An 18351-nucleotide genomic window follows, 5' to 3' on the forward strand; every position below is an offset into this window, starting at 1 on the left:
AAACCTAAATCAGGATGGCCGGACGCGGGATTGAACCATCGTCCTCCCGAATGCGAGTCCAGTGTCTAACCACTGCGCCACCTTGCTCGGTTTTTATAGCTATGAAGTCTTACATATTCCTAGCAGTTGAGCATGTCTGGTCATATTTGTGCTCACAGAGAATATTATGAATAGCATCATGTAATGAAATGAGCTTCTGTGTAGTGTTCAAAATTGCCAAATGGGCTTTCTGTGGTAAGTCCAACAAGAGCCGTACAAAACTGCATAGTATTAGCCCTCTTTCTCACTCACTTTGCTTTGAAGTTGTGCTAACTATTTTTCTAATTCATCTGGGATTATGTCTTACTAAAGACTGCTTTTGCAAAACTGTTGGAGTGTGTTGGTGAATTGCTTAGAAATCTGACAGTCTATGCTCAGATGTATAATGAAAGAAGCTTTTGCTGTCAAATTAGCTACACAGGGTGAAGGTGTCAAACTTTTAGTATAAGAAAGAGTCTCCGAATCTACCACAAACACTATTTTGAAGCAAGCAATTCATGTGATCATATTATATTAGATGTCATCTCTTGTTTGCTGCAGGGTGAAGTAAGCCATTAATTGTTAATATCACACAGGAAATCGTAATTTGTTCCAAGTTTCAGCACCAGAATATTATGGATGTACAGCACCATGATTACAGTACATCGATTTATTTCACACCAAGGAACATTTCGCATGGAATATCAAACAGATTAAGTCATGGATAATCAATATTGTCACAGTTTCTATAATCACATGTATCTACCCACAACAGCGGGGAGGGAGGGTGGGGGTAGGGGGGGGGGGGGGGAGTTGAGTGAGAGGTCACTCAAACCGTAGGTAGGGGAGGAAGTGTGGCAAAAATGTTACTGGTAGTGCAGTGGTAAACACTATGCCAGCTTCACTTCAGAGACAGAAGGAACAGAGTAAAAATAAGTTAAAAGAGGAAGTGAAAGTAAAAGTGGTTAGAAAAGGAAACAAAAGTAAAAATAGATTAAAAGAGGAAGAGTAAATGAAAAGTGGGAAAAGGGAAAAAATAATACATTTTTATTGGGATTCTACCTGCTTCCCTTCCATTTCACAACATGTGGGCCTGTCTCTGATTGCAGTTGAAATTACCTTCCCACACCTACCTTCTCCAATCAATCCTACTTCCTTTCTAGGAGGTTATGGTTCCAAAAACTAGAAGAAATTGCCTTGAAGTATTTCTGTTACATGTATTGGGATTGAGCCTCCTGCAGGTAAGTACTGGCCAGCCTTTGTGTGTCTCAGTAATATTAAATGTTTTATTAATTGAATTTTCATTTTGTGTGTATTATTATCACTGACAGATATACATTTCCAGAAAAAAAAGAAAAATAATACACATCCAAAGACAATGTCTATTTTGATCTGATGATGGCATATGTCACCTGGAGGATAGTAGATGTACTGATAATAGTTTCAGTATTGTTTGCCAAGAGGTATCATATTGGCATAGGTACGAGAGCGCCATCTATGTCTACCCTTTAATAGGGAATGCTCATATCCAAAAGGCTCAGTGTGGTACAAACATGTGAAGTGAGCAGGCAATTGTGCCAGGAAGATGCACCTGTGCTTCCTACAGCCAACTGAGTGGCTTTAAAAGGGGTCAAACAGTGGCCTTCAGAGTTGTGGGATGGTCCTTTCAGAAAATTGCCACGCAGGTTGGATGTGCTGTGTCAGTTGTGCAACAGTGCTGATATCAGTGGTCACGTGAACATTCTCAGATCGATAGATAAGGTTCTGGATGTCCACACAGCACAGATGCGTGCCAGGATCATTGTATTGTAAGGGCAACAGGGGTGGATTGTACAGCTGTCACAGCACAGCTAGGAGGTCTTGTAAGTCCAGATGTGTCAATACAAACTGTTGTGAACCTGTTACTGGCAATGGAACCATGGGCACACACACCTCTAGCCCGTCTTCCAGTCACGCCACAGCATCAATGTGCACTGCTGGACTGGTGCTGTCAGAGGATCACTTGGAAGATGGAATGGCACACTGTGGCCTTCAGCGATTAAAGCAGACTCTGCCTGCATGCAAATTATTGTTGGTTGTGTATACATCGCAGTTTTGGTGAGTGTTGTCTTGTAGAGTGAATTTGTCAAAGACACGCTGACCCCATCCCAGGCCTTACCGTCTGGGATGCAACATGCTGCAACTCTCGTTCACCCTTTGTGTTTCCGGAGGGCATACTAATCAGTGCTCGGTACATGCAGAATGTTGGTAGACCCATTCTTTTGTCATTATTGTAATAGGAAGGTGATGTGTCTACCAAACAGGATAATGTTCGCCCACACACTGCCACTGAAACTTGGCATGCTCTGCAAGACGTGCAACTTCCCTGGCTAACATGACCTCCAGACTTGTCTCCAATCTAGCACATGTGGGATGTGACGGGTGAGAAGTAACTAGTGCAATTTTTCAACCAGCAGCTCTTTCAGAACTACATGAACAGGTCGAGCAGATGTGGAATAACAGATCTTAGGACAGTATTCACCATCTGTATAGTTGACTGGATTCCAGAGTCAGCACCAGCATTGCCACCCATGGAGACTACATCAAGTACTAATATGGGTGTTTGAGAGTGGATGGATACCTGGTATGGTACCTCAGAACTGCTTCTGCCATTGGTCTGTAAATATAATCATTTCATGTGCTACATATGCACTGTTGCAGCAATAAATCTTGAGTGAATTGGAAACTGCTAAAGTGTTTAACCCCCCCCCCCCCCAGCAGTGTGCTTCAAAATCAAAGATAATAGCCAGTCATTATTGTATTTATGTTCAAGAAGACCACTGCCGTAAACAATGTTGTGAATTTAGTTGTCATTTTTATAAACTTTGTTAAAAGGCAGGTGAAATAATTTCTTTCTGAATTCAGAATAAAAATACAATCTTATGTCGAAGAAGCATGGGATTTTAGTCAAACCTTGTCACATATGCAAAGAAGTGAGATTACCAACTCTGAGAAATAACAATATTACAAAGTTTTGACCTTCTAATGTCAGTACATGAACCACGAACCTTGCCATTCGTGGGGAATGCCTCAGTGATACAGATAGCCATACCATAGGTGCAACAGCAGTGGATGGGTATCTGTTGAGAGGCCAGACAAATATGTGGTTCCTGAAGAGGGGCAGCAGCCTTTTCAGTAGTTGCTGGGGCAATAGTCAGGATGATTGACTGATCTGGCCTTGTAACATTAACCAAAACGGCCTTGCTGTGCTGGTACTGCGAGTGGCTGAAAACAAGGAGAAACTACAGCTGTAATCTTTCCCTAGGGCATTCAGCGTTACTGTGTGGTTGAATGATGATGGCATCCTCTTTAGTAAACTATTGCGGAGATAAAATAGTCCCCCCCGATTCGGATCTCCGAGCAGGGACTACTCAGGAGTATGTCGTTATCAGGAGAAACAAAACTTGTGTTCTACAGATCGGAGTGTGGAATGTCAGGTCCCTTAATCAGGCAGGTAGGTTAGAAAATTTAGAAAGGAAAATGTGTAGGCTAAAGTCGGATATAGTGGGAATTAGTGAAGTTCGGTGGCAGGAGGAACAAGACTTACGGTCAGGTGAATACAGGGTTATAAATACATAATCAAATGGGAGTAATGCAGGAGTGGGTTTAATAATGAATAAAAATATAGGAGTGTGCATAAGCTACTGCGAACAGCATACTGAATGCTTTATTGTAGCCAAGATAGACACAAAGCCCATGCCTACCACAGTAGTAAAAGCTTATATGACAACTAGCTCCGCAGATGATGAAGAGATTGAAGAAATGTTTGATGAGATAAATTAAATTATTCAGATTGTGAAGGGAGACAAAAATTTAATTGTGATGGATAACTGGAATTCGATAGGAGGAAAAGGAAGACAACGAAAAGTAGTTCTTTAATATGGAATGGGGATAAGTAATGAAAGAGGAAGCCACCTTGTAGAATTGTGTACAGAGCATAACTTAATCTTAGCTAACACCAAGTTCAAGAATCATGAAAGAAGGTTCTATATGTGGAAGAGGCCTGGAGATAGAGATTTAGGAAGCAGGGCAACTGTGGACTCTGACCACACTCTATTGGCTATGAACTGTAGATAAAAACTAAAGAAACTGCAAAAGGGTGGGAATTTAAGGAGATGGGACCTGGATAAAGTGAAAGAACCAGAGGTTGTAGAGAGTTTCAGAGAGAGCATTAGGGAATGATTGACAAGAACGGGGGAAAGAAATACAGTAGAAGGAGAAAGGGTATTTTTGAGAGATAAAATAGTGAAGGTAGCAGAGGATCAAGTAGGTAAAAAGATGAGTACTAGCAAAAATCCTTGTGCAACAGAAGAATACTGAATTTAATTGATGAAAGGAGAAAATATAAAAATGGAGTAAATGAAGCAGTCAAAAAGGAATACAAATGTATCAAAAATGAGAGCAACAAAAAGGGCGAAAAGGCTAAGGAGGGATGGCTAGAGGACGAATGTAAGGATGTAGAGGCATATATCATTAGGTTAAGATATATACTGCCTACAGGAAAATTAGAGAGACCTTTGGAGAAAAGAGAACAACTTGTATGAATATAAAGAGCTCAGGTGGAAAACCATCCTAAAGAAAGAAGTGAAAGCATAAAGGGGGAAGGAGTATATAGAGGGCCTACACAAAGGCAGTGTACTTGAGAGCAATACTATGGAAATGGAAAAGGGTGTAGATGAAATGCAAGATATGATACTCCACGGTTTCACAGAGAACTGAAAGACCTAAGTCGAAACAAGGTCCTAGGAGTAGACAACATTACATTAGAACTGCTGATAGCCTTGGGAAAGCCATCCCTGACAAAACTCTACCATCTGGTGAGCAAGATGTATGAGACAGGCGAAATACCCTCGGACTTCAAGAAGAATGTAATACTTCCAATACCAAAGAAGGCAGGTGTTGACAGGTGTGAAAATTACCGAACTATCACTTTAATAAGTCACGGCTGCAAAATACTAACATTAATTCTTTACAGATGGATGGAAAAACTCATTGAAGCCAAGCTTGGGGAGGATCAGTTTGGATTCCGTAGAAATGGAACATGTGAGGCAATACCGACCCTACAACTTATCATAGAAGATAGATCAAGGAATGGCAAACCTACGTTTCTAGCATTTGTAGACTTAGAAAAAGCTTTTGACACTGTTGACTGGAATACTCTCTTTCAAATTCTGAAGGCGGCATGGGTAAAATGGAGGGAGCGAAAGGCTATATACAATTTGTACAGAAACCAGATGGCAGCTATAAGAGTCGAGGGGCACGATAGGGAAGCAATGGTTGAGAAGCGAGTGAGACAGTGTTGTAGCGTATACCCAATGGTATGCAATCTGTGTGTTGAGCAAGCAGTAAAGGAAACAAAAGAAAAATTTGGAGTAGGAATTAAAATCCATGGAGAAGAAAAAAAAACTTTGAGGTTTGCCAATGACATTGTAATTCTGCCATAGGCAGCAAAGGACCTGGAAAAGCAGTTGAATGGAATAGACTGTGTGTTGAAAGGAGGATATAAGATGAACATCAACAAAACAAGAGTAATGGAATGTAGTAGAATTAAATTGAGTGATGCTGAGGGAATTAGATCAGGAAATGAGGCACTTAAAGTAGTAAAGGAGTTTTTATGTTTGGGGATCAAAATAACTGATGATGGTCAAAGTAAAGAGGATATAAAATGTAGACTGGCAGTGGCAAGGAAAGCATTTCTGAAGAAGAGAAATTTGTTAACATCGAGTATAGATTTAAGTGTCGGGAAGTCGTTTCTGAAAGTACAAGGTCCGGCAGAAAAACCTCCCCTTTAAGGAAAGCTAATAAAAACAAAAACAAATAAGGTAGAACAATTTTATTTATACTAAATAAAAGTACATATTATGCCATTTTAGAAAATACTCTTATGGTCTTACTTTTTAAATAAAACATCCCTTAAATGGCTTCCTGCACTGTCGACACACTGTTTGAGTCTTTCCCTGAAGTTATTCATTACTCTTTGAGTCATTTCAGGTGGAATAGCTTCAACCTCTTGTGTAATTGCTTCTTTCAGGGCTCGTAAAGATTGTGGACGTTGTTCATAAACTTTTGCTTTTAAATAGCCCCAAAGAAAGAAATCACAGGGTGTTAAGTCCGGCGATCATGGGGGCCAGCCAATGTCTCCACGCAACGAGATCACATGTCCAGGAAACATTTCCTTCACCAATGCCAGTGACTGCCGCGCTGCGTGGGCAGTAGCACCATCTTGCTGGAACCACACGTTCTCTATTTCACCAAAAAGCTCCCTTAGTTGCGGTTGGAGAAAGTCGCGGAGCATTGCACAATAGCGTTCACTGTTGACGGTTAAATTCCTGTCATTTTCTTCGAAAAAGTAAGGACCGATCACTCCGGAATTGTAAACAGCACACCATACTGTTACTTTAGGGCTATGAAGTGGTCGTTGATGAAGTTCTTGGGGATTGTGTTCACACCAGTACCTGCAATTTTGGCTGTTCACTGTTCCAGCAAGGTGAAAGTGTGCTTCATCAGAAAAAATCACAATATCGTTGGGACGAATGTTCCGAAGAAGGTCTTGGCACAAACTTACACGGACACCACAGTCTCGTTCACTCAGTTCCTGCGTAGTTACAATTTTGTAAGGATGCATTTTAAGATCTCGATGCAAGATTCTTCTCACACTTCGATCAGATATCCGTAATGCTGCCGCATGCTTTTTAGCGGATCGTCGAGGAGATTGTTGAACTGAAGCTCTAACTGCATCAACATTTCCGGGGCCTGTTGCAGTCCGTGGTCGTCCAGGTGGTTTCCTTTTTAATGCGGAACCTGTCTCACGAAAGTTAGCAACCCAAGAATAAATTGTTTTCTTATCGGGAACAGGGTCCCGTCGTCTGAGCGCAAAGCGAACGCGAAAAGCACGTTGAGTATTAATAGGCGATTCGCCATTTTTAATAAAATCTTCCACTACGAAGGCACGATGTTCACCAGACCACGCCATTGCGTACACTGAAAACGGCACGTAGGCAGCTACTTAACGACGCGCCCCCCACCACTCTGCTCCTTCTACTGTCCGCTGCACGTTACTTTGTAATCGAGGAGTTTTTTATGCCGGACCCTGTATGTGTATGGAATGTAGCAATGTATGGAAGTGAAACATTGATGATAAAAAGTTTAGACAAGAAGAGAATAGAAGTTTTTGAAATGTAGTGCTACAGAAGAATGCTGAAGGCTAGATGGATAGATCATGTAACAAATGAGGAGGTACTGAACAGAACTGGGGAGAAGAGGAATTTGTAGCACAACTTGACTAGAAGAAGGGATCGGTTGCTAGGACAATTTTCTGAGGCATCAAGGGATACCAATTTAGTGTTGAAGGACAGCATGGAGAATAAAAATTATAGAGGAAGACCAAGAGATAAATACACTAACCAGATTCAGAAGGTTGTAGATTGCAGTAGGTACTTGGAGATGAAGAGACTTGCACAGGATAGAGTAGCATGGAGAGCTGCATCAAACCAGTCTCTGGACTGAAGACAACAACAACAACAACAACAGTACAGGGTTACTTTGCAGAGAGATTAAAACAAGCCACTTTTCACTATCATGTCTGTTCCAAGAAAAGAAAGTGTACATTTATTACATTAAACAGACAAAGTTTTGGATTTTTGGACTGATACAATAAAATAACGGTTTGCATCATCACCAATTACCACATTTAATGAGAGAATGTCAGCTGTCGGGATTTTGTGTGGCTGTGACCATTTCATAATCTCAGCTTAAGTCACATTTTATGGGCTAGATTGTGAATTACATGAGGTAGTAACCGCAGCTTATGAAAAATCTTTTTAAGTAACACAAATAATTTACAAAGTCTTCATTGCCTGAAGAAGAATTGGTAAAACTACATTGTGCATATTTGGACAGTGATTTTATGCTGTTCTTGCATTTTATTTGAACCAAAAGCAAAAGAATCTCTCTCTGTCTCTGGTACAAATATTGTTATTATGCCAACAGATATATCCACCACAGGGAAAGATTTAATGTTTTTAGAAGTTATTGCAGTATTTTCTCCATTTGGCTTTCTGTGTACTACATAAAACCAAGGTATATTTTGTTTGGTCCTACAAATCAGGTGAATAGGTAAAAATATTTTTTTATGAATGGTTTTTGTTTTGCCCGATGCGTTTTAATGGCTTACAGTTATTACGACTTACGCAGAACTGAGGTAATTGTTGTGGACAGTTTTGTCTAATATTCCCTTCACTGTAGTGATTTACTTACAGGACAGCTATGTAGACATGAAGTATAACTGCAGTAAATAGGAGATTCCCAGAATAAATGACTTAAACGGTAGGCCTACTAGAAAACATGCTGTTTGCCACTAATTCCTGAAACTCTTTCAGAAACTTAATGAAAATGACTATTGTAGAGTGATGGTCACTTTTATGCATTGTAGTTAGAGATAAACCTCGTTCTCTCTCATGTATTCACTGAACTGATTCTGTTGTTCATGTTAGAAAAGTTTATATTGCCAAACATAAATCACACAAAAGAGTAGGTGTATTGTAATGTCATTGTAATAATTCCTTGATGGCAGAGTTGTGATAAAGGACTTTGTCAGAAGGAACAAGGTTTAAATACACTGTGAAATTTGTGCAGTGTATGGAGAGGTTGTCATGAGTGATAATGATGTGAAACATTTGTGTAGAATGTTAGGAGGTGGACTAATGATGTGCACGATGAGGCATTGAATAGACAACCATCTTTAGTCATTGATGAAGTCATACAAAAAATGGGCAGAATATATGGAGAAAACTAGCAGTTTGCAATTACGGTAATTATTCAACAAGTTTCCTCATCTGTGAACAGTTGAGAGCTGTAATAACATACAGATTAAGCTACCTCAACTTATCTGCTAAAATTTTCTTGTCATTGTGAGACCCTCAGAATTGCTTCAACTATCACATTTCTGCAGTGGAGCGCAGATGAAGGTGATCATTTTCTGTGTGACATTGTGACGTGATAAAACATAGGTTCCATATGTAAGCATTTAAATAAAAATTCTAGAATGATTGACAAGCTGTAGATTGAAATTACTTTGCTGTGCTAGATATAGTTATCACTTAGCTCCCAGTGATATGAACCTCTCCTCTGTCTTGAAAAAATAGCTATTCTTACTACAGCATTTTCAAAGATACCATCAAATCATGCTTAAGGCCACTGGTGGCATAGCCCTGTGATGAGTATGTGCAGAAGTTCATGCATCAGTATAAAAAATTCATGTGCTATGAAATAACTGACAATTCTGGTATAAGGTGTACACAGTATTTGATTACATGTTGTTGTTAATAACAAGGTGGAAACAACTTTCCAGGTAGCCTATTATTGTGTGTGTGTTTAATATTGGTAGAATCCTTGGAAAACTGCTTGAACTTTAGGAGAAGATGTGTGTTACAATAAAACTGCCAATTTCCTAATTAGTAAGTTTCATTTGTCATTATGTGTCAACTATGAATGAATAAAAATCTTGGTAATTGCACTTTCATTCCCATTACTGGTTTGTTTGAGTACTGTCACTCTGTTCCACTATCTGTAGCATTTTCCATGTGGCTCTGCTCTTGTAGGTAGAAAGTGCCTAATTAAGAAAGCAGGTATTTAGTATTTGAGTCCTGACCGATACTTTTGTATTTAAAAATAAGCCCCTATTTAAGTTTGTGTGTCAAGTCCTTTTCATGAAATACACTGCATGACAAAAAAAGTGAAGAACCCAGAAGGTGAGGATGAAACGAAGTGAAACTTCATGGGTTGCAAAGATATACAATGTTATTTCAGTGATTACAAATTGACTCAAGTTTACAAGGAACTTGGTAGTATGACCCCAATATGATGTTGCAGCCTCTTCCCTGTGGCCCTTTTGTGGGCTGGATGCATGTATTGATTTCGTTGAGAAGCCATAATACCCTCTCCTGAGGCAAGGTGGCCTACAACTGGTTCTTAATATTCTGACTTCTGATACTATCACTAGCACAGTTTATGTCCGAAGTGATCCCGCACATGTTCCGTCAGACAGGTCTGGGGATTTTGCTGGCCACGGAAGAATCGCAACATCATTAAGGCAGTTCATAGGGCTTTGTGTGAATGTGCATAGTTCCTTTGAAAAATTGCACCTAAATACATTTGCATGAGAGGCAAGGATGAGGACACAGGATGTCTGTTTCTTACCATTGTGCTGTGAGAGTTCCCTCAATCATTATGAACCATGACCAGAAGCCATACACAATGGCTCCCGACACCATGACGCAGCGAGTAATACCACTGTGTCTCTCCAAAAAGTAGGAAGAAGGGACCTCTCCAGGTCACAGCTATACAGGGTAACAGTGTTCGTCTGGGGTAGTGCAGAATGGTGGGTTCATTGCTGAACACACTGTGACACCGTCAGCAGTCCTTGCTTCCAAATCACGGTACCTGTCCAACATATGGGATAGTAATTCACTATTTTGTCTGCTACTAGTCTCCAACCAGTGGTTTGGTTTGAGACAGAATGTAGCTGGGAGTTCTTGGTTGTCAGGGTTCACGGTCCCAGAACAAAGGAAGTCATTCGCTACTGATAGGACAAGAATGTTATATAAAAGTTTTATCTGTGTCACCAACTGATGAGAGAGATGCTTACTACTAATGAATGGATGTCCCTGGCTAGCCGAAGAACAATGGAACTTTATTAACACAACACATCAAGCAAGTTCAACATAAAGCAGCTTCGGAATAGTCCATCTAAAGGATTGTCCAGATTTGATGTGAGAATGACACAGTATACAGTAAAAGTTTTTTAGAAGATGTAAACCATATCGTTAACGCTAGATGTAGTCACTGAATTGAGTCTGCTGGCGTGCCCTAATAGGGTATCATAATGTAGCCCGTGGTGTATGCACTCGAGGTGACTCGACAGTCGGGATGTGGTATAGCCCAGAGTGTACTGTGCACTCATCAAATGAAACTCTTATTGAGGAACTGTGTAATGTTTGGCATTAAGCCCAGAGAATAGTGAACTCCCAGTGGTTGTGTTTCTGGTGTACAAGAAGGACGGTACATTGTTATTTGATTGGTGGCTGAACCATAGGTGACACCCAAGATAACAGCCCGAGGTGGCGCAGTTGTTAGTACACTGGACTTACATTTGGGAGAAAGACAGTTCAGATCCGCTTCCAGCCATCCAGATTTAGGTTTTCTGTAATTTTGTGAAATCGCTCCAGGCAAATTCTAGGATGGTTCTTTTGTAAAGGGCAAGGTGGATTTCCTTCCCCATCATTTCGTAATCTGAGCTTGTGCTCCATCTCTAATTATTTCACTTCTGCTGGGATGTTAAGCTCTAATCTTCCTTCTACCCTTCACAAATCTGGATAATGCACGATTCAACCAGCTGGCCAAATGGAGACCCAGAGTGCGGTTCCTTTCAAACTCTGGCAGGTGCTGACGATGCTGTTACACATAGGCGTCATCTCCATGATCTTCAAAGTGACCTCTCAGCTTCTGACACTGTTCACACCCCTTGTATACCGGATCAGACTTATCAACAACACTTAACATGAACGACACTAATGCACTCTGTTGGCCATAGTACCTGTCTCAGAGAATTGCAGCTCTATGTATTTAGATACTTGCTGATCATGTGTACATGTATTAAGTTATATTGACGTCTGCCATGTCTTCTGGGTGCTTCACCAGGCGCTGATAACCTTGTTGTTGTGCGCCCTAAAACACTAATAATCATCATCATCATTCTGGGTGCTTCACTTTTTTGGTCAGCTGGTGTATATTAATTCACTGTGTATTAAATCCATAAGAAAATAATTTTATTTTCATACTGTTAACAGGTATGTTAGCTGAAAACATTATCTGCACTTAGATGTTGAAGGGTGATGGGGGAGGGGAACAATTTTGCTCTCATTTTGTGGACTGTTTCCTGTCATGACCAATTTTTTTCAGGTTTTTCCAGTCCTGCATCTTTGCAGCCATGGTAAATGTAAAAAAGGATGGACTACAAAGTACTGTTGTTGATAGAGTACAAGGGCTGTCCGGACATTCATCTAAAGTCGCCACTTTCTCATCAAAGGTAAATGATACATGCAAGAAAATTTGAATCTGGTTTTTAGTAAATTTGATATTTATATTTCTCCTTACCATATTCCTATATTAAATCGAAACCCTTTTTTCTGTGCCGCATGTTGCTATGTTTATTTTGATTAATGTTGTTTTTTGCTAGTGATTCTCATGTTTACCATTACATTATCTCATGTTAAAACATTTCTATTGAACTTCATGATCATCTCCATTCTTGCAGGGAAAATCATTCTGGTTCCACAGCTGATGATAATGTTTCTGGAAATAACCTGTCCACAGGTTAGTTGAATTCTTTATTTAGTCACAGCCAATTCTGAGAAAAAAGTCTCATTTTCAAAAGAATGACATCATCATCATCATCATCATCATCAAACAGCATTCATGATTGTAGAAAGTCCACAAAAATAATGGAAATGAAGTTTGAAATTACATATGGCTGTTAAACGAAACTACATTTTTCCACAGTAATAAGCAGGAGCTGATCGAAGACAATATAATGAGGCTTAGCCTTGAAACTGGTTGTGACAGAATAAAGAAGCCAACTTCAGCTGTGGAATATTTATTCCCTGGAATATTTCTATCGAAGTAGCTGTTTGCCCAGGCATTGATTTTGAAAGAAATAAGAAAATATTTATTATCTTCTTAGTTATATTTCCACCACATGCAGTCTTTTTTAAAAATTGTCTCATAAGATAAACAGAGTTAATTCTATCTCCTGTTTATGTAACAATTTGTACTGTATTTATAAAATTCTTTATTGTCTACTAAAAATGGTACAGATGAGATAATGAGAAATATTTCAAATTGCCGCTCTTGTTCTAAGCATGGTAATGGTTACTTATAAAACCAATAAATACGTATTCATTCTCTTACCAAATTCCATGCTTGAATCATCTGATTCCCAGAAACAATTACTTTTTTTTAAAGTTTTATCTTGCGATGAGATCAGCACTACTGCAAACCTTACTCACATCTCCTAAAATAATCCATTTATATCTGTGATGAACTTGCTAATTTTCCAATAAGTGAAAAAATTGTTTTGTAGTTTCATTTTATATGACCCTGGGTACATTTGCTAGTAGTCAGTATCCATTACACACTCTGGTATTCTGCAAACTAATACTGTAGAATAGGTCTGTATGTATGGTAGCACAGGAGGCAAGTTTGTGTCAGTCCTGTAATGGATTTACCTGATCTCGGATGAAACTATCCCTTCCATGGGTTCGTTTATCCTCCCATTCTCGTATTCGTACATAAATTCCAGGTACAACCCATCTTATAAATTTTCCAATTTTGTTTCCAGTTTCTGTCCTCCTTTACACGTACTAATTTTGAAATTTTCTCCATAGGATAGTGACCTTATCAGTCTATATAAAACACCAGTTTTGTGCCTCCTCCTTTTATATCATTCCCTCTGTTTCTCACTATGCCGTAATTTTTATATGATTCAGATATTTCACTCTGAGCATTCTCTCTCTCACACCTGTTTCTGTTCATCAAGAACCTATTTTCTGTTACTGGATTATAACGTCGTGATGTGTTTGTTATTGTAGATCATCAGATAGTTACAAACCACTAACTTGAGAGAGAGAGAGAGAGAGAGAGAGAGAGAGAGAGAGAGAGAGAAAGAGAGAACTGTAGATGTAATAATTTGTTGCTTTGTTCTTACCGTTAGATTAACCAAGACTGCTTATACAGGATGAATAACCTAAAACTTACACCACAGATATTGATGAAATGGAAAGTGCTATTGATGCATGGATTTCACAGAATGGATTGGTAGTCAAGGGCTCGTATTGTTAGCCAATCAACAGATTCTAGTAATACAGGGTATTCCATTTATCTGATGATCACATGCCTGGGCATTGCAGACTGGCCATGGAAGTTGCGCCTGCCAGTCAAATGTGTCCTACAGGACCACCCTATGCCTCCCTCCCTTTTTTTGTGGGTTTTAGGCTGAGGGCCATACAGAAATACGCACCTTGTCAGCCAGTGTCATTCGAGCGGTGAAACAAGCGTCATGAGTGTAACAGTGAAGTTTGCAAAGGCAACAATGGCAAGAGTGAATTATTTAATTCCACCATGAGTGTTTACTTACAGTTCGTATGTGTTTACAGAGTCTACTCCTACTGTTCGAAGGTAGTTTGAACAGAAGTTTCCAAGTGTTTGAGTTCAGAGTCGTGATGCAGTTTATAAAGTAGTGAATAAATTTCATGAAACGGGAAGTGTTCAAGACAAGAAGTGTAAACGAGAACGTACAGTGCTCGCAGAAGATCATGCACCTCTGTACAAAGAGGCACTAAGCTGCTTGGCCTAAGACCCAATAAAGTATCAGTTGTACAAGAAGTTTTGACCTGACGATCCTGCACTCAGGTTTAAGTTTTGTGAAAGTGTTTTAAGACAAGTTCATGAGGGTGAAATTGATCATTACCTCATTCTGTTTTCAGATGAGGCTTGGTTCCATTTTCATGAGTATGTTAATTCCCAAAACTGTTGACATTGTAGTGCAGGTTCTTCATGAGGAACCCCTTCATGATCAGAAAATAGGGGTGTGATGCAACAGTTAGTGGGACAGAAAAATAGGACCTATTTTTCTTTTCAATGACGATTACAAGAGAAAGTTATGTGCAAAACATTTTGCGACCTTTTTTAACAAACTGGGTGAAAGAGAATGAAGCTTAGCATTTTTTCAACAGGATTCAGCAAGGGCTAGTCGGCCATTGTTTCTTTGAACGCAGTTCACGATGTGTTTGATGAAAGAGTGAGTAGTAACACAATCTGGCTCACTATAAGTCCTGATTTAACTCCCTGCGAGTTTTATTTGTGGGGTGCACTGAAGGACAAAGTGTACACAACAAATCCTCATACGATAGAGGAACTCGAGGATAATATCCATGAATCAGTATGTATAAGAGCTGATGGGGACTCCTTTGTCTCGATGAAACCTTAGTTTTTTGTAGAACATTCAGAGGACGAGTTTGTTGAGGTGGACGGCTTGTCCAAAATGCGGTCAGTCAGTCGTGGTAAAAACAGCAGCCTCTCCTCAGTCATGGCATTACTCACTTGCGACAAGCTGGGGGATGTTTCCATTACCATTGCACCTCATAAGAACTTAAATATGGTCCAGGGTATTATATTACAAAGGGACCTTCTTTTGCAGTCTGACAACAAGCTGCGTGCCAACTTAAAGTGACGAGAGTTCATTTCGTCCGGCGCATCCATCAGGGTCTGAGGGATAATCAGGTTTCCACCGGTACCTTTGTCTTGGCTTTTGAGGGTGACACATTACCTGAGAAGGTCAAAGTGATGGTCTACCGCTGTGATATCAAGCCGTATATCCCTCCCCCAATGTGGTGCTTTAAGTGCTGGAAGTTCGGGCATATGTTTTCCCACTGTATTTCCAGCATCACATGTCAAGATTGTGGACGTCCATTCCATCCCAATACTCCATATGCCCCACCTCCCATCTGTGTCAACTGTGGAGAATTCTCATTCTCCTTGCTTACCAGACTGCAGGATTTTACAGCGAGAAAGGAAAATCGTGGAATACAAGACCCTGGACCGAATGACCTACACTGAGGCCAAGAGGAAATTTGAGCACATCCTGTGGCTATGACCTGTTCTTATGCCGCCGCTATGAGAACAGTTGTAGCCCCATCAGTTCCATGAGCTTCAGTCAGCTCTTAGAGCCGGAAGACTACACCTGCCCCCTTGATGGTGGGGGGGCACTTCCCTCCCTGTTGTTCCTGCACCACCTACCTCGGGAGCACTGTCCCCACCAACCATCGGGGACACCAGTCCCCACTTCTTGGCCTGAGAAGTGTAAGTCTTCTTCAGCTACTCTCACTGGGAAGGGGTCCCTTGGGTCACCCCCTTCCCAGGTTTTTGCTAGTGGGACAGATGACATCCGCCAGTGGCTGAAGTGCCCAAAAGCAGCTGGTCGTAGGGCTTCATTATCATCCTCAGTCCCAGAGACTGAATCAGTGAAGCCCTCCCAGCCAGAGAAACCCAAGAATCAGCGAGAGAAATCCAGAAAGAAGATCCTCTAAGACCAAGGGAATTGCGGTGGCACCCACACCACTTCTGCCTACAAGCTATGCACCTGAGGATGATGTGAAGATTCTGGCATCCACTGAGGACTTAGATCTCACCAGACCCTCAGACACAATGGATATAGCCTGTTCAGGAAATAAGTCGGCAGCAGCAGATGACCCTGAGGCGTAGACTGCCTCTTTGAGTGTTTCATGCCTTCCCAGTCTCACGATCACGTCATCCTCCAATGGAATTGCGGCGGTTTTTTCCACCACGTGGCTGAGCTATGGCAACTGGTAATCTTTACACCGGCTTTCTGCATTGCCCTCCAGGAAACCTGGTTCCTGACAATGCGGACCCCTGCCCTTTGCAGCTACAGGGGATATTAAAAGAACCATAGTGAATATAATAGTGTGTCAGTTGGAGTTTGAGTTTATGTCCTAAACTCGGTATGTAGTGAACCTGTTTCCCTTCAAACTCCTCTTGTAGCTGTGGCTGTCAGAATACGGACGAAACAGGAAATAACTGTCTGCAACGTATATCTCCCTCCAGATGGCGCGATACCCCTGAACATATTGGCTGCACTGATTGATCAGCTCCCTAAACCTTTCCTACTTTTGGGAGATTTTAACATGCATAACCCCATGTGGGATGACAACTTGCTTGCTGGCTGAGGTATGGAGGTCAAAAATTTACTGTCACAGCTCAACGTCTGCCTCTTAAATACTGGGGCCACCACACATTTCACTGTGGCTCATGGTAGTTACTTGACCATTGATTTATCAATTTGCAGCCCAGGACTTCTCCAATCTATCCACTGGAGAGCACATGACTACCTGTGTGGTAGTGACCACTTCCTCATCTTCCTGTCACTCTCCCTGCATCATACCCATGGACGCCTACCCAAATGGGCTTTAAACAAGGCAGACTGGGTAGCCTTCACCTCTGCTGTCACCGTTGAATCTCCCCCACGTGGTGCCATCGATGTGATTGAGCAGGTCACTACAACAATAATTTTCATGGCAGAAAATGCCATCCCTCTTTCTCTTGGGTGCCTCCAGTGAAAGACAGTCCCTTGGTGGTCGCCAGAAGTCGCTGAGTCAATTAAAGAGCATCGGCGAGCTCTACAGTGACATAACCGGCACCCTTCCCTAGAGAACCTAATAGTCTTTAAGCGGCTCTGTGCCCACGTTCGCCTGCTTATAAAACAACAGGAACAGGAGTGTTGGGAGAGGTACATGTCTGGACAAAGATTAGACGTCTTTTTGGGTACCAGACCCCAACAGTTGTCCCTGGCGTTAATATGAATGGCGTGCTCTCTACTGACCGCAAACACAATTGCCGAGCACTTTGCTGAGCCTCTGCATCAGAGAACTACCCACTCCCCCCCCCCAAGCCTTTCACACCCTCAAATGGTGGATGGAACGGAAAGTCCTCTTGTTCACTACATGCCACAGTGAAAACTGTAATGCCCCATTTACAGAGTGGAAGCTCCTGAGCGCCCTTGCGCATTGCTCCAACACAGCTCCTGGGCCAGATTGGATCCACAGTCAGATGAATAAACCTCTCTTATCTGACTGCAAGCAATATCTACTCGGCATCTTCAACCGGATCTGGTGCGATGGCATCTTTCCATCACAATGGTGGGAGAGCACCATCATTCCGGTGCTAAGACCCGGTAAAAATCCGCTTGATGTGGATAGCTATCGGCCCATCAGCCTCACCAACGTTAACTGTAAGTTGCTGGAACATATGGTGTGTCGGTGGTTGGGTTGGGTCCTGGAGTCACGTGGCCTACTGGCTTCATGTCAGGGCTGCTTCCACCAGGGTCACTCTACCACCGATAGTCTTGTGTCCCTCGAGTCTGCCACCCGAACAGCCTTTTCCAGACACCAACACCTATTTGCCGTCTTTTTTGACTTACGTAAAGCATACAACACGACCTGGCGACATCATATCCTTGCTACGTTGGTATGAGTGGGGTCTCCAGAGCCCACTCCTGATTTTTATCCAGAATTTCCTGTCGCTCCGTAATTTCCATGTCCAAGTTGGTGCCTCCCATAGTCCCCCCCCCCCCCCCCCTCCCTCCTCCCCCGTATATTCAGGAGAATGGTGTTCTGCAGGGCTCCATATTGAGTGGGTGTCTATTTTTAGTGGCCATTAACGGCC

General features: G+C 41.4%; 1 protein-coding gene across 3 annotated transcripts in view; it reads left to right on the top strand.

Annotated features, from left to right (window-relative positions):
* Positions 1 to 18351, top strand: part of LOC124804639 (Hermansky-Pudlak syndrome 5 protein homolog) — a 96806-nt gene that overhangs the window by 62844 nt on the left and 15611 nt on the right. For all 3 annotated transcript variants that reach the window (XM_047264858.1, XM_047264856.1, XM_047264859.1), the window contains one exon: positions 12016 to 12142. In XM_047264858.1, coding sequence (XP_047120814.1) covers positions 12016 to 12142 — 127 coding nt within the window. The remainder of the gene's footprint in view (positions 1 to 12015; positions 12143 to 18351) is intronic.

Source organism: Schistocerca piceifrons, chromosome 7 (genome assembly GCF_021461385.2).
Source record: "Schistocerca piceifrons isolate TAMUIC-IGC-003096 chromosome 7, iqSchPice1.1, whole genome shotgun sequence".
Lineage (NCBI taxonomy): Eukaryota > Metazoa > Arthropoda > Insecta > Orthoptera > Acrididae > Schistocerca > Schistocerca piceifrons.